This window comes from Chiloscyllium plagiosum, unplaced genomic scaffold (assembly GCF_037043375.1).
Source record: "Chiloscyllium plagiosum isolate Xiang-an unplaced genomic scaffold, Cpla_swu_hap1 HiC_scaffold_34, whole genome shotgun sequence".
NCBI classification, from domain to species: Eukaryota; Metazoa; Chordata; class Chondrichthyes; order Orectolobiformes; family Hemiscylliidae; genus Chiloscyllium; species Chiloscyllium plagiosum.
In genome coordinates this window covers 47791515-47817980 of record NW_028270172.1, presented here as the reverse complement: position 1 = coordinate 47817980, position 26466 = coordinate 47791515, and the positions used below count along the sequence as shown (strand labels likewise).

The window sequence follows — 26466 nt, the reverse complement described above, 5'->3', positions numbered from 1 at the left end:
TAGACAGTGATGACATAAAGATAAAAGCCAAGGACTCTGCAATCTCCTCCTTGGCTTCCCAGAGAATTCTAGGATAAATCCCATTTACCCCAGGGGACTTAGCAATTCTGGAAAGTGTGAAAATAGTTAACACAACCACCTTGTGAACCTCAATCCAGTCTAGTCCAGTAGCCTGTATTCTCCTCGACAACATTCTTTTTCCAGTGTGAATACTAAGGAAAAATATTCATTTAGCACTTCCCCTATCTCCTCAGATTCCACACACAACTTCCCACTACTATCCTTGACTGGCCCTAATCTGACTCTCGTCATTCTTTATTCCTGATATACCTATAGAAAGCTTCAAGGTTTTCCTTGATCCTATCTGCCAATGACTTCTCATGTTCTCTCCTGGCTCTTCTTAGCTCTCTCTTTAGGTCTTTCCTGGTAACTTGTAACTCTCAAGCATCCTAACTGAGCATTCACATCTCATCCTTCCATAAGCTGCCTTCTTCCTCTTGACAAGAGATTCAACTTCTTTAGTAAACCACGGTTCCCCCTCACGACCACTTCCTTCCTACTTCCTTCCTGCCTGACAGGTACATACTTATCAAGGACTTGCAGTAGCTATTCCTTGAATAAGCTCTACATTTCAATTGTGCCCAAGCCCTGTAGTTTCCTTCCCCATCTTATACACCCTAAATCTTCCCTAATCGCATCATAATTGCCTTTTCTCCAGCATTAACTCTTGCCCTGCAGTATATACCTATTCCTTTCCATTGCTAAAGTAAACATAACTGAATTGTGGCCACTATCACCAAAGTGTTCACCTACCTAAATCTAACACCTGGCTAGGTTCATTACCCAGTACCAAATCCAATGTGGCCTCGTTCCTTATTGGCCTGTCTACATACTGTCAGGCAACCATCCTGCACACATTGGACAAAAACTGACCCATGTAAAGTACTTGAACTATAGTATTTCCAGTCAATATTTGGAAAGTTAAAGTCCCCCATAACAACTATCCATATTCTCGCTCCTATCCAGAACCACCTTTGAAATCCTTTCCTCTACATCTCTGGGACTGTTTGCAAGCCTTTAGAAAACTCCCAACCTCAGCCCTTACTACCTAAGTAGATGAGTCCTTAAACATTCTTTCTGCCACTGTAATACTGTCTTTCACTAACCATGCCACACCCCCACTCTTTTATTATCTTCTCTGTTCTTACTGAAACATCTAAATCCCGGAACCTGCAACAACCATTCCTGTCCCTGCTCTATCTATGTCTCTGAAATGGCCACAACATCAAAATTTCAGGTACCAACTCATGCTGCAAATTCACCCACCTTATTCGGATGCTCCTGGCATTGAAATAGACACACTTCGAACCACCTTCCAGCTTGCCATGAACTCTTATGACCCTGCAACCTCATTTCTGACCTCACTACTCTCAATTTCCTGGATACTGGAACTACAGGTTAGGTTCCCATTCCCCTGCTGAATCAGTTTAACCCTTGCGAATAGCATTAGCACCACCCTCCCCCGAATATCAGTACGCCACTTGTTCTGGTGTTGACCATCCTGTCTGTAGAGGTCCCACTTACCCCAGACTGAGCCCCAATTGTCCAGGTATCCAAAACCTACCCCCCCCCCCCCCCCCCCCCCACCACCCAATCCCTGGAGTCCGTGTTCAACTTCTCTCTCTCTCCCTATTCCTTGCTTTGCTAGTACATGGCACTGGCAACAAACCAGAGATGATAATTGTTTGTTCTTGCTCTAAACTTCCACCAGAGCCCCCTGAATTTCTGTCTTAAAACCTCATCCATTTTCCTACCTATGTTGTTAGTGCCTATGTGGACCACGACTTGGGGCTGCTCCTGCTCCCCCTCAAGGATCCTGAAAACATGATCTGAGATATCACGAGCCCTGGCATGTGGGAGGCAACACACCAACCGTGAGTCTCTTGTTCCCACAGAACGTCCTATCTGTTCCCCCTAATTATGTAGTCCCCAATGACTTGATTTTCAGCATGCGATTCCATTGAGGCACAACTCCATGAATCACTGAAAGTTAACATGTAAGTGTAAACAATTTGGACAGCAAATAATACTTTTTTTATTGCAAAGAGATTGGAGTATGAGAATATAATTTTATTCAGGACATTGGTGAGGCCACACTTAAAGTACTGTAAGAAAGGTTTGGTCTCCTGAACTAATCAAGTGTGTTGTTGCACAGAGGATTTGCAAAAAAGGTTCACTAAAACTGGGTTCCTAGGATGAGGGGGTTGTCCTATTAGGAATAAATGAGTGGACTAGGCCTCTATTTCCTGCCATTTTGAAGAAAGATGATCTAGTTAAAATCTTAAGTGGTTTGACATGCTACAAACATATTTCCCTGTGTTGGGGAATCTAAACCAGAGTCTCAGCCTGACAAGAGTTGGCCATTTACAACTGAGATGAGCACATTTATCATTCAAAAGGCTGTTAATCTTGAATTATCTACCCCAAGAGTTCTGTGAATGCCCAATCATTTAGTATACAGGTTGTCCCTGATTTACGAATGTCCAACTTACAAGTGCCCATACTTATGATTTAGATTAGATTAGAATCCGTACAGTGTGGAAACAGGCCCTTCAGCCCAACAAGTCCACACCGACAGTCCGAAGAGTAACTCACCCCCCCTCTGATTAATGCACCTAACAAATATGGTTGTTAACCATAGTGTTAACTTTCAGTGATTCATGGTGTTGTGCCTCAATGGAATCGCATGCTGAAAATCAAGTCGTTGGGGACTACATAGTTAGGGGGAACATAAAGGACGTTCTGTGGCAACAACTATGGACAATTTAGCATGGCCAATTCACCTGACCTGCACGTCTTTGCAATGTGGGAGGAAACCGGAGCACCCAGAGGAAACCCACGCAGACTCGGGGACAAACTCCACACAGACAGTCGCCCACAGCTGGAATTGAACCAGGGACCCTGGCACTGTGAGGCAGCAGTGCTAACCATTGAGCCATCGTGCTGCCCTTTGTTTTTCAAATTCTTGTATCTATCATGATCTAATTATGAATGTGATCCCGTACATGGTTATAGTTTTAAAGACTTAACATACAAACGTTTCCTGCACTTACAAACAGCTGCTTTCCATTATCCTGCATTGTGTTCTGGATTACATGCAAATTGACTTGCGAACGGAGTCCAGAACGGAACTTGTTTGTAACCCAGGGACTGCCTGTATTCAAAACAAAGTATTGTTTGGGAGTCAGTTAGCTCACTTTGAAGAACGGCTGGTTTGCATTTCGGTGTGAGGTAACCATGAAGGATTCTCCTCAACCTTTGCCCTTGCCTGAAAAGTGGTGACCGGATGAGATCAGCCCCATAGTCCAGTAAGACTATGGTATCTGTACCTTTCCAATATTGAGGAAAGTGGATTGATGAATGTGGCTAAATGAGCAAACTTGAGGAGCTAAATGTGTGCTCCAGGTTGTGGTTCTTATGAAGGATTTTGATTTACTATGCAATTTGTTAATCTCCATCGGTCTCATGTCTGTAGTTGAGATAAATTTAAGTTGTTTAAAAGAATCAGTGGTGAGATTTGGGTACGTTGAGGAAAAGGGAAAAATCTAAGACAACAGGAAAGGAGAGGGAAGTGAAGTTGAATTGTCACGAGATTCTTTCTATGAAATTGTTGCGTAACATTTGTTGTTAGTGTTACGACTTGCTATCTCAGCTAATGTTGTTTACTTGGGCCTCATTTCCTTCTGAAGGGAAAAAGTTGTTTATCTATTACGTCTCTTTACAAAGATGTCAATTGTGCTGCAATAAATAAGTTGGTGCACTGTTACTTAGTGGCAAATCTAGAGCAGAGTTCAGAAACAATACAACAGCATGATGGTCAGTTTACTGTAGGTGATCCCCATCTACTATCACTTTATGTGAATCTTGCAGCACCATTGAACAAGCGATGACAAAAAGGAATCATGTCCATTTCAGTAATGATAGAGCAGCTTACAAGTATTTTTAAACAACTTGTTCAGACAAATTATTACACAGCTCTCTGGAGCAGACGGGACTCAAACCTGGAACTTCTGGTCCAAAAGTAGGGCATCACAAGAGGCCATTTTAGAGCAGTTTAATGTGATTAAAATTAAGAATCTATCATTTTACCACAGCTGTTAGCTCTAAATTTTATTTACTTTTTTTTGTATAGATAACTGCTGAGCCTGTGACAATAGTCAGGTTGGCCCTTCGATATAGAGTGAGCCTAATTTCAGAGTATTGCTAAACAAAGAGACGTTGAAGTGCAGGTTAATAGTTCTTTGAAAGCAGAGTCTCAGGTAGATAGGATAGTGAAGAAGGCATTTGGTATGCTTTCCTTTATTGGTCACAGCATTGAGTAGAGGAGTTGGGAGGTCATGTTGAGGCTGTACAGGATATTGGTTAGGCCACTTGTGGAATATTGTGTGCAGTTCTGGTCTCCCTGCTGTTGGAAGGATGTTGTGAAACTTGAAAGGGTTCAGAAAAGACTTACAAAGATGTTGCCAGGGTTTCAATTGTAGGGTGAGGTTGAATAGGCTTGAGCTGTCCTCCCTGTTTGTGTAGGCTGATGGGTAACCTATAGATATTTATAAAATAATGAGAGGTATTGATAGGGTAAATAGACAAGGTCTTTTCCCTAGGGTGGGGGGAGTCTAAAACTAGAGGGCATAGGTTTGGGCGTGGGGGGAGTTGCAGTGGGAGATTGAGACTTAAGGAGCAACTCTTTTCATGCAAAAGGTGGTGCATGTATGGAATGAGGTGGTGGAGGCTGGTACAATTACAACACACATTCTTTAACTGTGCTGTTTTCAACATAGTTACCTGCTGGGAATTCAGGGTCAGTGAATTTATTCAACTATTCAGTGCTTTCATTAGGAATATGCATTAGAAACAAAAGTGTACATTATTTCAGAAGTTTGTTTATCCCAGAAGATAGGGACAAATTGTGTGGCCAGAAAAATTGGTACCCCAGAAAATTACATAAAATTGATAACCTCCTTTTAGGTTAACGAGCACATTTCAAGGCTAAATTAAAATCGGGCACTTCATGTGCAGGATGGGGATGGGGCCAGCAAATAGAGACATAGAGCTGTAGAGCATGGAAACAAACCCTTCACTACAACTCGTGCATACTGAGCAGATATCCAAATTAAATCTAATCCCATATCTCTCTCTAAACCCTTCCTATTCATATATCCATCCAGATGCCTTTTAAATGTTGTAATTGCACCACCTCTGGAAGCTTGTTCCATACTTGCACCACTTTCTGTGTGAAAAAGTTGCCCCTAAGGTCTCTTTTAAATCTTTCCCCTCTCATTTTAAACCTATGCCCTCCAATTGTGGACTCCCCCACACTAGGAAACGGATCCATTTACCCTATCCGTGCCCTCATAATTTTATAAACCTCTATAATGTTGCCTCTCAGTCTCTGAGGCAACCACTTAACTGACCAGGCTCTGAAATCACTATGTAGTTCCGATAATGAGATCTCCCAAGGACAGATATGAAATTACACTGCAGTTTGTTTATTTGTGTTTTTTTAAATCTACTGTTATTAACATCAGTTAATTTATTTGTGAAGGACAAAATAAACTATTACTGAGCCAAGGAGAGTTCTGGAAAGAACAATATAATATTTTTAATTAACTAAGAATTGAGTTAAGTCTGTATTTTTAATGGGATTTCTAATGATTGCAATTAGCAAGTTTGAGAAATTAAAATTGTGTATGAAATTAGTCAATGGAGCAATCAATAGACCATTTGAGCTTCTGATTAATTGAGATCACATGGGATTCATATTGTCCTATTTTCAAATTAGATTTTATGTAGAAATTGTTGCCCTAGATAATCACAATGGATGCTGGTAACAGCTGGCTGTGTTGTAACAAGAAATATAAAGCTGCTTATGTATGGTGTGAGAGCTCCTAAGCAGATCCAGGCAGATTTATTTATGGGTAGTTGTACATTGGGAGCTTATGTCTTATTTCAACTGTTAGACTTCACATGTACAGACTGAATTGGCTTCAAGTACTAACAGCTTCTACGTATGATCTACTTAGTTGTGTTTTAAACTAGAAAGACAGTAATACTGTGTGTGGGAGAGTCTTGGTTTTTGTTTGTATGCCACCAATTTTCTTATTGATCCTTTTGAGTTGACATTTTGAAACAAAAAATATTAGTATGTGAATCAGATCACATTAATTGACTCGTATTTCAACATTAAACACACAACTTCTGTAAAATTAAAGCAAAATATCGCGGATGCTGGACATCTGAAATTTGTATTGGAGAAAATCAGGTCATAGAGTCATAGAGATGTACAGCATAGAAACAGACCCTTCGGTCCAACTTGTCCATGCTGACCAGATATCCCAACCCAATCTAGTCCCACCTGCCAGCACCAGGCCCATATCCTTCCTATTCATATACCCATCCAGATGCCTTTTAAATGTTGCAATTGAACTAGGCTCCATCACTTTCTCTAGCAGTCATGATTTGGTGGTGCTGGTGTTGGACTGGGGTGTACAAAGTTAAAAATCACACAACACCAGGTTATAGTCCAACAGGTTTAATTGGAAGCACACTAGTGACAGGATGTGCAGAACACTAGTGTGCTTCCAATTAAACCTGTTGGACTATAACCTGGTGTTGTGTGATTTTTAACTTCCTCTAGCAGCACATTCTACACATGCCACCCTCTGTGTGAAAAAGTTGCCCTTTAGGTCTCTTTTACATCTTTCCCCTCTCACCTTATACCTATGCCCTCTAGTTCTAGACCCCCCCACCCTAGGGAAAAGACCTTGTCTATTTACCCTATCCATGCCCCATCATGATTTTATAAACCTGAGGTCACCCTTCAGCTTCTGATGCTCCAGGGAAAACAGCCCCAGCCTATTCAACCTCTCCCTACAGCTCAAATCCTCCAACCCTGGCAACATCCTTGTAAATCTCCTGAACCTTTCAAGTTTCACAACATCCTCCCGATAGGAAGGAGACCAGAATTGCATGCAGTATTCCAAAAGTGGCTGAACCAATGTCCTGTGCAGCTGCAACATGACCTCCCAACTCCTGTACTCCGTACTCTGACCAATAAAGGAAAGCATACTAAATGCAGCTTTCACTATCGTATTTATCTGCGACTCCACTTTCATGGAGCTATGAACCTGCACTCCAAGGTCTGGCAGCATCTGTGAAGAGAGAAGGGGAGAACTTTTCTAGTGTAATATAATTATTCTTTAGAACTGCAATATATATAAATACTTAACTTCAGATATGTATGCAAAAACATCAATATAGCTGCTGAAGGTATTTTTGTACAATTTTAGATTATTCATCTTCAATAACACATTGCATATTTTAGATTTGTAGTATGACAGGCACTAGAACCATTTCATTTTTTTCACTTTTTTATTTCATTTTTTTTCCATTGATGTAATGAAAGCCAGAGGGCGGACAGACTTGTGTGGTGTGACCTGTATAATATCTGACTGACAGGATGTGCAGAACAGCCCCAAAATTAACCAGCTTTAAAAGGAGACAGAGGTCAGGAAAAGGTTCCAGTACAATGGAAGTATAGCACAATGGTTTCAACTTGTTCAGATTTGCCATTGTTGATTATCAATTTAAAATTATCGGATGACTGGCTAGAAATTGGATTAAAGATTAGAAGGAAAAATATCTAACGAATGTTTTGAGGCAGACTGATTCATATCGGATACTTTGTGTCAAGGAAGTGTACTTGGAGTTCAGAACCTCGTAAGGGTCAATGGAAGGAATGTCTCAGTACTTCAGATTTTCAGGATTACATTTAAGGCTGAGGAATTGTGTTCTGAGTTTTCATTTCAGAGTACAGCTAAATGTATATTGAAAAGAATGGGAATGACAGGAATGGATGGAAATAAATGGGAGCAAGCATATAACTTTGTGAATACAGTGCTTCCCTCATAGATTAACATAATTTCAAAGGCTGGAATGTTCTTTTTCAGGCAGTCTTGAAAGTTTTAAGGCAAAGGGGTACAACTCTCTATCTGTTATGAGGTTGTAGATTCAGAGAATCATCTCTAGTGCTGCAGTCCATTATTGTAGCGCATGCTTACATGATTCCAAGGGTTAATGTAACCTCTTTTTGCTAACTTAGTTATGATTCTGCTGCTGAAGTGCTTATTTTTTTGTTGGCTGCAGACCTATCTGTTCTATCCTGACAAAGTCGCAACCCTGTCTTCCCCACCCCCCCCCCCAAAATATCCTTCCTTGTAAACTTGAGCACTTCGAAAGTCCTGCTATCCTTGTGTGAACCCAACACTAGTTGGCCAACTCTAATCTGATTAAGCAATGCCTTCATTTTTAAAACCCTTTTTTGTTTCAATACCTGTGTGTAGGCCCCTCCTATTTTTGTATTCATCTCCAACCCTACAACAAAACATCAATGCTCTCGAGTATCCCTGACTTTAATTGCTTCATGATTGATGGCTGTCCTTTCATTGCTGAGACCCAAAACTGGAATTCCTTTCCTGCTTCTCTCTGTCCCTCTCCCTTAAATTTTAAGAAATTCCTTAAAGCATAGTTTGTTGACCAAATATTTGTCATTTTTTTGTTTTATAATACTCCTGTGAAGTACCTTTAGGATGTTTTAATACATTAAAGTTCTATAGTAAGAAAAATTATTTTTATTATTCTTTGACTCCATAGCTGGCAGGTCAGCATGGCATTTTTGAGGTATACTTTGAGAGTAGCATTGCTGTTTTCAGGAGAAACTGAAGTTCGTGTTGCTGCCAGCTCCTTAAGCAGTGGCTTGGCTCCCATGTTAGCTCTTGCTACTGGGCAGGGACCGTCAAGTGTAGTTTGAAGATGATCTCTGTGATGCTTCAGTTGTTGCATTGTGTTTAACTAACGAGCAATGGAAATATTCGCGCTTGGCTTTCTTGATTTTAGGTGAGTACAGAAACAAAGGACAAAGTAAAGGGTTGAATACTACTATTTCATTTGATTCCTAAAATCACAGGTACGGTGGTATAATGGTAATGTTGCTGTACCACAAATGATCAAGTCCTGTCATTGGCACCTTTAAATTTTGTTTGTTTAATTCAGGAATAAAAAGGAATTATCAGTGGTGACCGTAAAACTACCAGATTATCATCGACACATTTTGATCATTTCATATAATGTTGGGTAAGGAAATCTGCCATCTTTTTAACTAGTCTGGCCACTATATAAACTGTCAGCAATATGCTTACATCTTCTCTGTTCTCTGAAAGAGTCTAATAGCCCAGTAGTTGTATCAAACTACTATAAAATTTCAGATGAGAATAAAATTAGACATAACATGCAGGATTAACCTAGGTTTAACATCAGGAAGGAGCACCTGACCAAATCCCTGAGAGGTCCTCTTCACTAACTCATGCAGCAATAATCTTACATAGTCATAACCTCAGAATTGTACCTTTCAGCTAACTTAGTCAGACTTGGATTCAGACTCCTTATCATAATTCATAGCATTGATTTTCTGATCAGCAGGACAGACCTGTAGAGGTGACAATATAACAATGTCCAGTCAAGACTAAATAGTTCTGACAATCCTCAACATTCTCAGGAACTAGGCTAAGCATAATAACAAAACTACCTGATTACTACCTATTGCCCTCCCTCAGCTAATCAATCAGTATGCTGCCGTATGAAACATTCCTTGGAATAAGCACAGTAAAAGTAGCAGCGATGCAGTAGACTCTGACGATGGAACTTCAATGTCCAGCAAAACTTTCTCAAACTGACTAAGCTGGTCGAGTCCTGAAGATCATGATTACCAGGCTGTGTCTCATCACCAGCCACAGGACCAAAGTCGTAGATTACTGTCCAATTTATGTGCCAGTGTTGCTGTGCTAAATAGGATAGATTTAGTTCTAGCAGCTTAAAACTGAATCTATGAGGTGTTGTCGGCAGCAGCAGTATTGTATTCCATTTCAATCTATAAGCTTAGAACCTGGCATATTCCTGACACTAGTTATTAACCTTGCCTTAATGAAGAGTATAGAAGAGCATGCCAGGAGCAGCAACAGATGCACCTAAAACTAAACTGTCAACTGAGAAAGCTAAAGCCGAATCAGAATGCCGTAACCACAGAGCTGAGCAATTCCAGAACCAGCAGATCAGGTCAATGTTCTGCCATAATTGGTCATGAATTCTGATGTTCAGTTAACTAACTCAAGGAGAATGTTACAAAAATTGTCCACCTTCAATAATAGAGCCCCATATGAGCATGCAAAAGACATGACTAAAGCATTTGCCCCTATATTTATACAAAAGTGCTGATCCATTGATTGTTCTCAGCCTTCTGAGAGCTCCTCCATCTCAAATGTCAGGTATTAACCACTTTGGTTCATTCTGCATGATATCAAGAAATGTCTGAGTGCTGTATGTGTTCCAAAAGCCAGGGGCTTGATCAAACTAGTTGTTATTGCTGAAGCCTTCTCCAGAATTACTCCTGCCTCTAGCAAAGCAGGCAGTGAGGTCAGATGATGTGGTTTATGCAAAGGTTGGTAGGGTGGAAGGTGAGCACCAGGGGGATTCTGTCCTTGTTACGGTTGGAGGGGTGGGGTTTGAGGGCGGCGGTGCGGGATGTGGATGAGATGCGTTGGAGGGCATCTTTAACCACATGGGAAGGGAAATTGCGGTCTCTAAAGAAGGAGGCCATCTGGTGTGTTCTGTGGTGGAACTGGTCCTCCTGGGAGCAGATACAGCAGAGGCGGAGGAATTGGAAATATGGGATGGCATTTTTGCAGGAGGTAGGGTGGTTGGATGATGTGGTTTATGCGAAGGTTGGTAGAGTGGAAGGTGAGCACCAGGGGGGTTCTGTCCTTGTTACGGTTGGAGGGGTGGTGTCGGATGATGTGGTTTATGCTAAGGTTGGTAGCAAAGCAGTTCCAATACAACTACATCTGTGCAGCTACCTGACTATGTGAAAGATTGCCAAGCTTTGTACGGCCTGTCTGCAAAAAGCAGAATAATCCCTCCAAGGGGAAGCAATGGTCTAGTGGTGTTTTTGCTAGACTGTTAATCCAGACACCCAGGTAATGTTTTGGGGACCCAGGTTCAAATCCCACCATGGCAGATGGTATAATTTGAACTCAGTAATATCTGGAAGTCAGAGTTTAATGATGACCATGAATCAATTGTCAAATATTGGAAAAACCCATCTGATTCACAAATGTCCTTTAGGGAAGGAAACTGTCATCCTTACCTGGTCTGGCAAACATGTGACTCAGGCCCACAGCAATGTGGTTGATTCTTAACTACCCTCTGGGTAATCAGAGATGGGCAATAAATGCTGGCTTGGCCAGCGATGCCCTCGTGCTGTGAAAAAATTAAGAAAAAAAATCAATTACTGCTCCATGTGCTGCCTCTTAATGCTATTCAGGGTCCTACAATTGATCAATATACAGAGAGATCTTGGGGTTCAAGTCCATAGTTCCCTGAAAGTGGCTGTGCAAGTAGATAGGATGGTAAACAAGGTGTATGGCATGCTTGTCTTTATTGATCAAGGAATTGAGTACAAGAGATAGGATGTCATGTTGCAACTTCCTAAGACTTTGGCTAGGCCACACATAGAGTATTGCGCTCAGTTCTGGTTGCCACATCACAGGAAGGATGTGTGGAGGCTTTGGAGAGGGTGCAGAAAAGGTTTATCAGGATGCTGCCTGGATCAGAGGGAATGAGCTATAAGGAGAGATTAGAAAAACTTGGGTTGTTTTCTCTGGAGCAGCAGAGGCTGAGGGGAAACTTGATAGAATTGTATAAAATTGAGATGCATACATTTCTCTTCTCTTTTCCAGAGTTGAAATGTCTAAAACTAGGGGCATGTATTTAAGGTGGGAGGGGGGAAATGCAGTTCGAGGGAGATGTGAGGGGCAAGTTTTTTACACCGTCATAGGAGTCTGTAATGTGCTATCAGGGGGCTAGATATGATAGGAGGGTTTAAGAGACTTTAGATAAGCACATGTATATGCAAGGAATGGAGGGATATGGACCAAGGGCAGGCAGACGGTTGACTTTAGTATGGCAACGTGTTTGGCACGATATCGTGAACTGAAGGACCCATTCCTGTACTATGCACTCTATGAGCTATAGTAATGGAAGGTTTTGTGGCAGTGTTACCAAGTAATATTTACTGTCAGGACCTCAGTTGAGACTTTTGAACATATTTGAAGTTCTAGTGATTGTTTAGAATCTTGTCATGTGATTCCTTATGGTTTTTAAAAAATGATTGATTGTTTGTGGGATGTGGGCATCACTGACTACGCCAGTATTTATTGTTCATGCCCATTCATACTTGAGAAAGTGGTGATGAGTCTCCTCCTGAATTATTGAGTCATGGTGGATGGGTATATCTATAATGCTGCTAAGGAGTTCCAGGGTTTTGACCCAGTGAGGATAGAGGAACCTTGGAGTGGAATTCTTGGGTGGGGTGCTTTCATGCATCTGCTTTAGTCCCTCTCGATGGCAGAGGTTGGAAGTTTGGAAGATTTTGTTCAAAGGAGCCCTGACGAGTTGTTGCAGTGCATCTTTTAGATGGTGTTCACTGCTATCACTGTGCATAGGAGGAATAGTGGAGGAAGTGAATGTTGAAGGTGGTGTCATTCAAGTAAGCTACCTTGTCCTTGTTGTTGATCCTGCATTCAACCAGGCAAACGAGAAAATTCAATGCACCCCTGACTTGTGCTTTGTAGATGGTGAACAGGCTTTGGAAGTTAAGGTGAATTACACACCTCAGAATTCCTAGCTTTGACCTCCTGTTTTAGCCAAAGCATTTATATGTTTGGTCTAGTTCAGTTTCTGTTGATGGTTACCTCAGAATTTTGTTACGAGGGAATTCAGTAGTCATGCTATTGAATGTTTGTTACTATATAATCAACATCAACTAGATGTTACCTACCTACTAGATACCTATAATACAGGAAAAAAAGGAGTTCTTGTTCATGTCTTAAAATGACCAATAATCCATGCTGCATATGCTGTCCACAGAATTGCAGTCTTCATAAACTATGATTCAGTCACTGCCAGCTTCCTATGAGTTCACTTCTCCTCGTTTTGCTGAATTATCATATCCTGTGATTTATTGAAAGCTTTTGTTCTTTGGTCTGCTGAGAATTCCTGAATCGACTTTCGGCAGCAAGACCCACTTCAGTGATTCCTTCCCTGAGCTCTGCTATGGTGAATTTTCCAGTCTTAAGTCACTTCAGGCTCCTTCTATTCAGTGAATGGACAAACTTTCCTTAGCATTCTGCCTGCAAGTCAATAGACAAAACAGCCTCCTCCCATTGCACATCACAGCAGATTTTATATTTGTCTGTGTGCTTCTCTCTCTTTCCCATTCTATCCAGTGATGTTTAATGAGAGTCTGTAAATCTATAGTAAAGCAAAAACACCTCATAGTCATAGAGATGTACAGCATCTTCGGTCCAACCCATCCATGCCAACCAGATATCCCAACCCAATCTAGTCCCACCTGCCAGCACCCGGCCCATATCCCTCCAAACCCTTCCTATTCATAGACCCATCCAAATGCCTCTTAAATGTTGCACCACTTCCTCCAGCAGCTCATTCCATACACGTACCACCCTCTATGTGAAACGGTTGCCCCTTAGGTCTCTTTTATATCTTTCCCCTCTCACCCTAAACCTATGCCCTCTAGTTCTGGACTCCAGGACCCCACGGAAAAGACTTTGCCTATTTACCCTATCCATGCCCCTCATAATTTCCCATGCACAAAGCCATGTTGACTATCCCGAATCAGTCCTTGCCTTTCCAAATACATGTACATCCTGTCCCTCAGGATTCCCTCCCACAACTTGCCCACCATCGATGTCAGGCTCACTGGTCTATAGGTCCCTGGCTTGTCTTTACCACCCTTCTTAAACAGTGGCACCACGTTTGCCAACCTCCAGTCTTACGGCATCTCACCTGCTACTATTGATGATACAAATATCTCAGTAAGAGGCCCAGCAATCACTTCTCTAACTTCCCACAGAGTTCTCGGGTACACCTGATCAGGTCCTGGGGGTTTATCCACCTTTACTGTTTCAAGACATCCAGCACTTCCTCCTCTGTAATCTGGACATTTTGCAAGATGTCACCATCTATTTCCCTACAGTCTCTATCTTCGATAACCTTTTCCACAGTAAATACTGATGCAAAATATTCATTTAGTATCTCCCCCATTTTCTGTGGCTCCACACAAAGGCCACCTTGCTGGTCTTTGAGGGAGCCCTATTCTCTCCCTAGTTACCCTTTTGTCCTTAATATATTTGTAAAAACCCTTTGGATTCTCCTTAGTTCTATTTGTCAAAGCTATCTCATGTCCCCTTTTTTTGCCCTCCTGATTTCCCTCTTAAATATACTCCTACTTTCTTTATACTCTTCTAGGGATTCACTCGATCTATCCTGTCTATACCTGACATATGCTTCCTCCTTTTTCTTAACCAAACACTCAATTTCTTTATCATCCAGAATTCTCTATACCTACCACCTTTTCCTTTCACCCTGACAGGAATATACTTTCTCTGGATTCTTGTTATCTCATTTCTGAAGGCTTCCCATTTTCCAGCCGTCCCTTTACCTGCGAACATCTGCCTCCAATCAGCTTTCGAAAGTTCTTGCCTAATACTGTCAAAATTGGCCTTTCTCCAATTTAGAACTTCAACTTTTAGATCTGGTCTATCCTTTTCCATCACTATATTTTAAAGCAAATAGAATTATGGTTGCTGACCCCAAAGTGCTCCCCCACTGACACCTCAATCCTCAGTCTGTTTCCATAGCAAAACAGTAGGCTCTGGTCTGAAATATTGCATACATATTTTGGCTCCAGTCTCCATGGTAACCAAGTCACAGACCAGTCATTGTGCAGAACCCTTGTCAGCTCATTTTATTTGGCATGAAAAAGATAATCCAAAATATAATCAACTTATACAATGTGCTTTCATAATGCTCACCTAATAATCTGCTATTAGCAACATAGTTTGAGTTCTTTGAATCACTGTGTTCCAGATTGACAGGTTTCATCTAAATGTGGGTAAGAGAGTTGAATTTGAGACCTGAGATCAGAATCACTGTCCTTGACACTGTAGCAACATTTTAAGAGTGTAGTATCAAGGAATGCTAATCAAATTGAAGTTAATAGGAATTTGGGGGTGTTTGGAGAATGCTGCCTGCGTGGCTTAGAATCATATCTAGGAGCACAAATGAAGATGATTGAGTTGTTCAAGGCCAATCACCTCAATACATAGATATTGCTGCAGAAATTTCTTGGGACTGATATTTCTGATTAACTAGTTCAAAATTCCTTGGACAGTAACCTCAGCTGAACCAAAATTGGCTGCTTAGTCAATAGCTTTCCCTGCATCATTGTCAGAAGTGGGTATTTTTGCTGAAGATTGCATGGTGGTTAGTGTTCACAATTTGCTCTGATAATACCCACAAAGAGCCAAATAGGCTGCTGAGTGATAAACAGCATTTGTTCCATTTATTCAAGGCAATAACTATCTCCAATAAGAGAGAGTCTAACCATCTCCCCTTGACCTTCAGTGGTATAATTGATGGGGAAATCAGAATCAACATCCTAAAGATCACATTGAACATAAACTTGACAGCCCAAACATGGTAACTGAGAGCAGCTCATTTGGTTTATGAGTAGCTCACCACCTCATCCATTCTTGCTGCCCCTAATTAAGTCCTGTACACCAAAGGCAAATGTGATCGAATACTATGCGCATACTTGGATGAGGTGCAGCCTTCAACAATACTCGAAAGTCAAAGCCACTTTATTGGCACACTATCCTCCATGTCAACGGTTCACTCTCTCTATCACCATTGCACTGTCTACCACCCGCATAGAATGTAGCCGCACTTGCCAAAGCTTCTTTTACACTTAACCTCTGCTACTTCAAAGTTTAAGGACAGCAGGTGTACTGGAAGGCCTCCACCTCTTGCTTCCCCACAAAGTTGCACTTCATTGATACTTGGAACTACATCACTGGTTCTTCATTGTCACTGGGTCAAAGTTTTGAACCCCTAACTTGATAGTATTGCAGAATTACTTTCACACAAGCTAGTTGTTCAAAAAAGGTTGTCTCTCTACCAAATTCTTGAGCACAATTATTATTTGTTTTGTCAATGACTTTCCCTCTTCATTGAAACTCCAGTGTGGAAACAGGCCATTTGGATCAACAAGTCCACACTGATCCTCCGAAGAGTAACCCACCCAGACCTGTTATTCTACCCCATTACAGTACTCTACATTTACCCCTAACTAATGCACCTCCCCTACACATCCCTGAACATTATGGGCAATTTAGCATGGCCAATTCACTTAACCTACACATCTTTGGATTGAGAGGAAACTGCAGCATACAGACACTGGGAGAATGTGCAAACTCTACGCAGACAGTCACCCGAGGTTGGAATTGAACCCTGAACTCTGGCGCTATGAGACAGCATGCTAACCACTGAGCCACCATACCGACTGAGACAAATGAGATTAAGAAGTTAAAGAAAATCAGCTGAATGCAATATTAAGTTTGAATTGTTTAAGTGATTGTCAGACTAAAATGCTATGGGACCTTGTGTACAGCGTCAAAACCTCTGGTTTACAAAGTTGAATCGCTGGAGAGCTTTGTATACCTACTTTACCTTTAAATCTTTAGAAAGGAACATGGAAGGAGCAGTAAACCAAGACTGTTCTGCCATTTAATTAAATCCTGTATCATCCATATCCTAATACTGTTTACTTGGTATGTTACTATAAACTTAATTTCTAAAAACCTTTCATAACAAAGGCCTAAGCAGTGTTGCATGCTTTTTGAGATTTACATAGAGTTGTAGGAGGTGCAGAGGGTTCTAAGTTTTAAGTAGTCCTTGTATGATGCGGAAGGGATTTCTTGTGTAGTGCAAATCTTAAGATTATTATTAAAACTGCTCTGAAGTTTATTTAAGAAAATTTTCTTTCTAGATATCTTGTAAACTCTTGATCGTTTTAAATCTCAATTAGTTGCTTCCTTAATTTTCTGTATTCGAGGAAATGCAACCTAGTCTATACCACATTTCCCTCATCATTTCAACCATTTCAAGAATAGTACCAGAATAGTTGTATTGTGGAGAAGCTGTGCAATACGTACTAAAATACACTACTAATATGAATTCAGAATTCCAAATTTGTTTAACTGGAGCTTTATACAGCTTTAACATAACTTTGGTCTTTAAATTTACATTTCTACTGTTTGGAGACAACTATGCTTAGATATATAGTGCTCTCTGTTAAGCAGGTCCGTTAAAATTCCAGCCAGGCAGGAATCAAGCACCAAAAATGATGTTTTGCTAATGGCCCTAAGCTGCACCTACTGATGTCAGGTAGTTGCTGTATTTGTGCACCAAATTGTTTAATCCGGAGCATCGTCAACTGGGTGGCTACGACCATCTTGTCCACATTATTTACAAGTACTATCGTGCCCCCAAGGTGATCTTTGGCAAGTTTGAGGAAGGGCAGTATTAATTCCTCATTGAGTAGAGAGATTGATGGAGCACCCTGCAGCTTCAGAGTTGGGAAGATTGGGGTTTGATCTGTGGATTCCTCATGGAAAGTTCAAGACTGAAGCATTACTATGATGAAGCATACTTTTTTTTATGTGAACAATCTTTTGGTAATAAGGCCATGTTTATTGACACCACATACATACACACCAGGCATGTGAAATGCATCTGGACACATGTACACATACTAGGTTTGGCTTTAAATTTATTCTCGCTGTGAAGAGGGAAGAAGGGGTCAGCTTTGCAGAGGAAAAGGGGGATATCTTGGAAGGGGCAAGGGTTGGGAGAAGCAGAGGCTGTGATCCCATCCTCACTCTCTCAAAGCTGTTCCTCCCCTTCACCCCAACACTGCCCTCTCTCTCCTACCAGGCCTCCTTCTACCAATCCCCTTCATCACATCCTTGCTCTCTGACCTCCCTCCCTTTACCTTGCATAAGTGTTATTACTTTGTGTCTGATGTCATTGGAATTGTAATCATGAGGCATTTTTGGAATTGTGCACATTTCTGGATTGCAGTGTGTGCACAGTTGGAAGCAATACGGAGTATCAGCGGACTCTGGCTATTAGTAATTAGTATTTATTTGCATACTTTGTATTTTTTCTAGATCATTATTTTCCACTGATGTAACATGGCCACTAGTGTTGTGAAAAGACTGCAATCTCTCAAGAAGTTAGCCTTTCAGCTGAAGGATGCTTGTCCCGCAGAAGCACGCTACCTTTTGTAAGTAACAGTTGAGTGGATAATTTTAACCAGCCTTTTTCATTGCTGTTGCTGCCATGTTAATGAACCGAAAAATGTAGTGTGCAGATTATTTCCTGACAAACTGAGACTTCAAGTGGATCAACTTATGATAATGACCAGATAATTCACAAATTGAGGTATTAGCATAATTTTGTATCTGCCTGCTTGTGCCATTTTGTTCATAGTCCCTCTTTTTAAACTGTCAAGAATATTAAATGCCTTCAGGTATGAATAGAAACTGATTTTTGGTGGTTTTAATGATTTTGATGTAATAACTATTTCCCTATTTTCAGTCCTTTATTTGCACTAATATTTTTAGTAATTATGGCAGAAAGAAACTTGTTTGCAATAATCACCAATTAAAACTAAAGGATAAAATAGTTTTAAACGACTCTGCCAGGGGAACATTGGAAAGAAACAACTTTCTCTCACTTCATTTTCAGGATCTCTGTTAATTTGGTCATGATTACGTCAGTGCTCCATCACCCCTCTTAATGCATTTAGCTGTAGTGCATTTTAAAATATTATTTTTATATGTGGATGCTGGAGTTTGGGTACAGAGAATTTCTTTTAGTCGGAGGGGAAGATTTGGATTGACTGGGAATCTTAGGTTTGAGTGAATCCTCAGGAATGAATTCTGTCAGTTTCAATTTGCTGAGACTGTGAAAAAACAATCTTGCAGTTTAGGGAATCACAAAAATTGAAAAACTCAAAGACTCCTTTGGAGATTGGAAGAAATTGCTTTTTCATTATTCATGGTCCTTCTCCCTGAGATGGATTTATTGTAGGGTGCTGGGCAACTGAAGAAGTGTATTTTATATTATGGCAAAGTGGAGTTCAGACTTCTATGTTACTTTTCAAGCTTCCTCTTTTTCACCTTAAAGGAAATCTTGTAGAGTAGCTGTGGTTGGCCAATCTTGTTTGGATTATTCCCAGTCTATAGTATCCTTGTAAAGGAATTCAATTGCTGAAAGTTTGGCTCCATTATGCCTTTCTAAACCAGTGCTTCTCAATTTTTTTCCGGTTGTGAGCCAGTTTGGGCTTAAAACTTGCCATGATCCTGCATTTTGACTTAGCTGGCTTTAAGCCAAAATATTTCTGGTGGAATTTATTGGGTTTGGTTTATGCAGGAAATTCTTTTATTCTGTCTTACAGTAATGCAACATTTATCCTGCAGTGATGTATCTGACTCAATTATTGAGTCCAAATGTTGCCAAAGGGGCAACAGTATCCAAGTATGGGTCACTGTTGTGAAAGATCAGCAGGCGTGTGTCAATATTTGCTGAGAGGTCTCCAGTAAGTATCTGTTGTTATGGTTCTGTTCGCCGAGCTGGGAATTTGTGTTGCAAACGTATCGTCCCCTGCCTAGGTGACATCCTCAGTGCTTGGGAGCCTCCTGTGAAGCGCTTCTGTGATGTTTCCTCCGGCATTTATAGTGGTTTGTCTCTGCCGCTTCCGGTTGTGAGTTCCAGCTGCAGTGGTCGGTATATTGGGTCCAGGTCGATGTGCTTATTGATTGAATCTGTGGATGAGTGCCATGCCTCTAGGAATTCCCTGGCTGTTCTCTGTTTGGGTTGTCCTATAATAGTAGTGTTGTCCCAGTCGAACTGTCCCAGGACCCGATACCCAGCATGAGCAAAATCGATGTGTACAAATTCCCATGCAAGGACTGCACAAAACACTACATAGGACAAACAGGAAGACAGTTAACGATCCGCATCCATGAACACCAACTAGCCACAAAACAACATGACCAGCTATCCTTAGTAGCCACACACGCAGATGCCAAGCAACATGAGTTCAACAGGGACAACACTACTATTATAGGACAAGCCAAACAGAGAACAGCCAGGGAATTCCTAGAGGCATGGCACTCATCCACGGATTCAATCAATAAGCACATCGACCTGGACCCAATATACCGACCACTGCAACGGACAGCTGGAACTGACAACCGGAAGCGGCAGATTCAAACCACTACAAATGCCGGAGGAAAGATCACAGAAGCGCTTCACAGGAGGCTCCCAAGCATTGAGGATGTCACCTAGACAGGGGAGGAAATGTCTGCAACACAAATTCCCAGATCGGCGAACTGAACCACAACAACGAGCACCGAGCTACAAATCTTCTCACAAACTTTGAGTATGTATCTGTATTAGAGATGTCTTTGGTAAACATAGAGTCATAGAGATGTACAGCATGGAAACAGACCCTTCGGTCCAAACCGTCCATGCCAACCAGATATCCCAACCCAATCTAGTCCCACCTGCCAGCACCCGGCCCATATCCCTCCAAACTCTTCCTATTCATATACCCATTCAAATGCCTTTTAAATGTTGCAATTGTACCAGCCTCCTCCACTTCCTCTGGCAGCTCATTCCATACACGTACCACCCTCTGTGTGAAAAAGTTGTCCATTAGGTCTCTTTTGTATCTTTCCCCTCTCACCTTAAACTTATGCTCTCTAGTTCTGGACTCCCCCATCCCAGGGAAAAGACTTTGCCTATTTATCCTATCCATGCCCCTTCATAATTTTGTAGACCTAAGCCTCCGAAGCTCCAGGGAAAACAGCCTCAACCTGTTCAGCGCCTCCCTGTAGCTCAAATCCTCCAACCCTGGCAACATCCTTGTAAATCTTTTCTGAACTCTTTCAGGTTTCACCACATCTTTCCGATAGGAAGAAGACCAAAATTGCACGCAATATTCCAACAGTGACCTAACCAATGTCCTGTACAGCCACAACATGACGCCCCAACTCCTTTACTCAATACTCTGACCAATAGAAGAAAGCATACCAAACGCTGCCTTCACTATCCTATCCACTTGCAACTCCACTTTCAAGGAGCTATGAACCTGCACTCCAAGGTAACTTCAGCAACACTCCCTAGGACCTTACCATTAAGTGTATAAGTCCTGCTAAGATTTGCTTTCCCAAAAGGCAGCACCTCGCATTTTATCTAAATTCAATTCCATCTGCCACTTCTCGGCCCATTGGTCCATCTGGTCAAGATCCTGTTGTAATCTGAAGTAACCTTCTTTGCTGTCCACTACGTCTCCAATTTTGGTGTCATCTGCAAACTTACTAACTGTACCTCTTATGCTCCCATCCAAATCATTTATGTAAATGACAAAAAGTAGAGGACCCAGCACCGATCCTTGTGCCACTCCACTGGTCACAGACCTCCAGTCTGAAAAACAACCCTCCACCACCACCCTCTGTCTTCTACCTTTTGAGCCAGTTCTGTATCCAAATAGCTAGTTCTCCCTGTAGTCCGTGAGATCTAACCTTGCTAATCAGTCTCCCATGAGGAACCTTGTCGAACGTCTTACTCAAGTCCTTATAGAATCACATCTACTGCTCTGCCCTCATCAATCCTCTTAAACAGTGGCACCATGTTAGCCAACCTCCAGTGTTCTCGCACCGCACCTGTGACTATCGATGATACAAATATCTCAGCAAGAGGTCCAGCAATCACTTCTCTAGCTTCCCACAGTGTTCTAGGGCACACCTGATCAGGTCCTGGGGGTTTATCCACCTTTATGCATTTCAAGACATCCAGCACTTCCTCCTCTGTAATCTGGATATTTTGCAAGATGTCACCATCTATTTCCCTACAGTCTATGTCTTTCATATCCTTTTCCACAGTAAATACTGATGCAAAATACTTGTTTAGTATCTCCCCCATTTTCTGCTGCTCCACACAAAGGCCACCTTGCTAATCTTTGAGAGGCCCTATTCTCTCCCTTAATGTCCCTTAATCTCCCTTAATTCTCTCCTTTAGTCCTAATTTATTTCTTAACTCTTTGGATTCTCCTTAACTCTATTTGCCAAAGCTATTTCATGTCTCCTTTTTGCCCTCCTGATTTCCCTCCTACTGCCTTTATACTCTTCTAAGGATTCACTCGATCTACCCTGTCTATACCTTATGTATACTTCTTTTTCTTAACCAAACCCTCAATTCCTTTAAGTCATCTAGCATTCCCTATGCCTACCAGCCTTTCCTTTCACCCTAACAGGAGCATACTTTCTCTGCATTCTCGTGATCTCATTTCTGAAGGCTTCCCATTTTCCAGTCGTCCCTTTACCTGCAAACATCTACCCCCAATCGGTTTTTGAAAGTTCTTGCCTAATGCCGTCAAAATTGGCCTTTCTCAAATTTAGAACTTTAACCCATGTCAACATGTCCAGGAGATTGGCTGAAATGTGCCAGTATTTTCAGCTGTTTCCAGTCGATGTACGAGAGATTGCCAGGAGTGTATTGATAACATGAAGGGAATTCCTCTGTGCAGAATTTTGAAAATCATAATAATAAAAATAAATCCAGTGTTTTAATCAAAACTCATTTCTGTAACAGTATTATGTTTTCAAATATAGAAAGTGGTAGAACATGTTGGCGTTGCTGTTTTAAATCTGTCTTACATTTCACCTGTTTTTGCATAATATTCCAAAATATTGTTTCAAAATAATTCTCAAGGAGCAATTGAGAATATAGATCAGAGCAATAGACTTTAAATATTTCAGCAACAAATTAGCTTATTTTGGTCATGCCACATTTGTCTGTTTACGTTGTAGGGTGGATTTAGAATTATTCAACTTAACCTCCATTCATGGCTGTAGATCATACCAATTCACGATCTTGTGTTGCATTGCTGGGCTATATGCATTAAATTAAAGCACAGCCCACCTATATGTTGAACTTAATGGTATTGCTTGTGGCTAACTTTGCTGCCACTGCCAGCACTGTGGTGCATGGAGCCATTCAAGTGGGGGGGAGAGAAGAGAAACATTATAATTGGGATAATCTAGTTAGAGGCCTAGACAGTGTTCTCTGTGACCAGGATCCAGAAGCCTGAAAGTTGTGTTGCCTGCCTGATGTTCGGGTTCAGAATATCTCATCAGGGCTGCAGAGGAACTTGGAGTGGGACAGTAAAGATCCAGTGGTTGTGGTCCACATAGGTACCAATGACCTAGATAAAACTAGGGTAGAAGTTCTACTAAGGGAGTATGAACAGCTCGGAGCTAACTTAAAAAGCAGAACCAAAAAAGGTAATAACCTCTGGATTACTACTTGAGCCATGCGCTTGCTAATTGACACAGGGTCAATAAGATTAAGTATGTGTGGCTCAAAGATTGCTGTGGATTTGAAATCATGGGACATTGGCACCGGTACAGGAGAAGAAGGGACCTGTTACATTGGGACGGTCTTTATCAGAACCGGGCTGGGACCAGAGTCCTAGCAAATCACATAACTAGGGCTGTAAACAGGGGGGGAGGGGGGTGTTCAGTTATAGGGGAAAATTAGAAAATCTGAATTAAAGGACGAGGTAAGACTGCAGAATTCAGGGGAGGTTATTAAGATCTCCAGCACAGACACAAATAGGACAGTGTATGGAAAGGGTTAGCAATCAAACTTCAACCACACTGGACAAATAAATGATAATGAGAAGAGGGAGAGTTAATACAGGACCAAATGTGTTATCTGAATGCATGCAGTATAAGGAATAAGGTAAATGAGCTTATGGCATAAATTGAAATTAGCCAGTATGATGTGGTGGGCATCACTGAGACGTAGCTGCAAGGAGATCAGGAGTCAGGAACAGGGGTGCAAGATATATCATGAGAAAGAAGAGATGTGTTGGAAAGGCAAAATTATAGTGATCATGGGGGATTTTAATGTGCAGGTGGACTGGGAAAATCAGGTTGGTAGTGGATTACAAGGAAAGGAATTTGTGGCATGTCTATGAGATGGCTTTTTGGAGCAGCTTGTGATGGAGCCCACTAGGGAACAGGCAACACGAGTTAGTGTTGTGCAATGAGGCAGACTTGATAATAGAGCTTACGGTGAAAGAATCCTTAAGAGGCAGTGATCATAATATGCAATTTGAGAGAGAGAAGATAGAATCAGAAGTAACAGTATTACAGCTGAATAAAGGCAACTACAGACGCATGAGGGAGGTACTGGGTAGAACTGACTGGGAGAGGAGCCTAGCAGGAAAGGCAGTGGAACAGCAATGGCAGGAGTTTGTAGGAGTAATTCAGGAGACACAGCAGAGATTCATCCTGAGGAAAAAGAAGCCTGGTACAGGGAGGGGGAGGCAACCCTGACTGAGCAGGGAGGTCAGGGATAGTATAAAAGCAAAAAGAGAAAGCATATGATGAGGTGAAGGGCTGTGGGGAAACCAGAGGATTGGGAAGCTTACAAAGACAACAGAAGGCAACAAAAAAAATAAGGAAGGAGAAGATAAAATGAGGGTAAGCTAGCCAGTAATATAAAGGAAGACTAAAAGTTTCTTTCGATATCTAAGGGACAAAAGACAGGCAAAAGTGGACATTGGACTGCTGGAACATGATGCTGGAGGGAAAGTCGTGGGGAAATAGCTGGGGAACTAAATAAGTACTTTGCGCCAGTCTTCACAGAAGAAGACATGAGTAATATCCCAAAAATTCAAGAGAGTGAGGGGGCAGAGCTGAGTATGGTGGCCATCACCAAGGGGAAGGTGCTCGAAAAACTGAATGGCCTGTAGATGAATAAATCACCTAGACAGAGATGGCTTTTGGGAGCAGTTTATAATGGAGCCCACTAGGGAACATTCAACATTGGATTTAGTGTTGTGCAGTGAGGCAGATTTGATAAGGGAGCTTAAGGCTACACCCCAGAGTTCTAAGGGAGATAGTGGAGGCATTAATGGTGATCTTTCAGGAATCAATAGAATCAGAGCTTCCCAGAGGACTGGAAATGCTAACGTGACACCCCTGGTTAAAAAGGGAGAAATGCAAAATATCAAATTACTGACCGATTAACCTAACCTCAGTCGTGGGTAATGTTCTGGAATCCATTGTGATGGATGCAATTTCTAAACTCTTGGAAATGAACAATAAAATAGGGCAAAGTCAGCATGGTTTTATTGAGGGAACATCATGCCTCAAAGCTTAACATGAGGAACATTTGAGGACTCTGGGACAAACCCGATGGAGTTTAGAAGGATGAGGGGGGCATCTGATTGAAATTTATGGAATACTGAATGGCCTGGACAGAGGAGAAATGTTGGGAAGATGTTTCCATTGGTAGGAGAGACTAGGACCTGCGGGCACAGCCTTAGAGTAAAGGGAAGACCGTTTAGTATGCAAATGAGGAGAGACTTCTTCAGCCAGAGAGTGGGGAATCTATGGAATTCATCACCACAGAAGGCTGTCAAGGCCAGGTCATTGAGTATACTTGAGACTGAGATAGATGATCCCTTTGATACTCAACCTAAGGGTTATGGGGAGAAAGCGGGAGAATGGGGTTAAGGAACTTATCAGGCTTGATTGAATGGTGGAGCAGACTCGATGAGCTTAATGGCCAAATTTCTGCTCCCACGTCTTATGGTCTTATTACTTTGCCTCCAAGATCAGGGAATTTGTTCCTTTTGGAATTTATTCTTCTGCCTATTATGGTACAAAGGGAGTATTACCAAAAGCAAAAGAAAATTTAATATAGATTATTCAGATGTTAGATTTTTAGTAATCTGTTAAATATTTATATCAAGGTTTTTTCTGTGATTTAGTTTTATGAAATTGTACTTTAATCAGAGTACAGTGTAATCTTAAAAAGATGGAGGAGCAAAGCACTGCAGAAGCTGGAAATTTAAAATAAAAAGCATGTGAGGTAAGAGAAACAAAGTTGGTATTTTCTGTTGATGACTCCTTATTAGACATTTCTGTTTATGTAGATGCAGTCAGATCTACTGGGTTTTCTAGCAGTTTCTGTTTTTACATAATTTGTGTGGTTAAATATTTTTGATTATTTATCTTTGTGCTTTTTTCATTTCAGATGGACATGTCAGCTGATAGCAGGTCAGTATGAACCACTCCAATGTTTCATTGTTTGGATGAATATGCAGATTTTGGACCAAATTTTGTTAAGCATGCCTTTTCATTGTAGGTACGAAGGTTAATCCAGAAGGAGTGTGTAGCCATTGCTTTGAGTGCCTTCTCCCTGGGAACCATAGAGTGCGACTGAAATCCAAAAGAAGGATTACTGTTCAAATAAAAAAGCTGCTACGACGTGAAGCAGCCAATTGGAAACTTAACCTCAAACAAGTGCGACAACTGCAGAAATATAGAAACTCTAGAAGCACTTTGGTAA

At 41.4% G+C, this 26466-nt stretch overlaps 1 protein-coding gene across 2 annotated transcripts in view; it reads left to right on the top strand.

Moving 5' to 3' along the window:
* The window catches only part of rmp24 (ribonuclease MRP subunit p24), a 63167-nt gene that overhangs the window by 9277 nt on the left and 27424 nt on the right, over window positions 1-26466 (top strand). For both annotated transcript variants that reach the window (XM_043719056.2, XM_043719055.2), the window contains exons 2-4: window positions 18201-18316; window positions 26152-26174; window positions 26263-26462. In XM_043719056.2, coding sequence (XP_043574991.2) covers window positions 18225-18316; window positions 26152-26174; window positions 26263-26462 — 315 coding nt within the window. In that variant the 5' untranslated portion in view covers window positions 18201-18224. The remainder of the gene's footprint in view (window positions 1-18200; window positions 18317-26151; window positions 26175-26262; window positions 26463-26466) is intronic.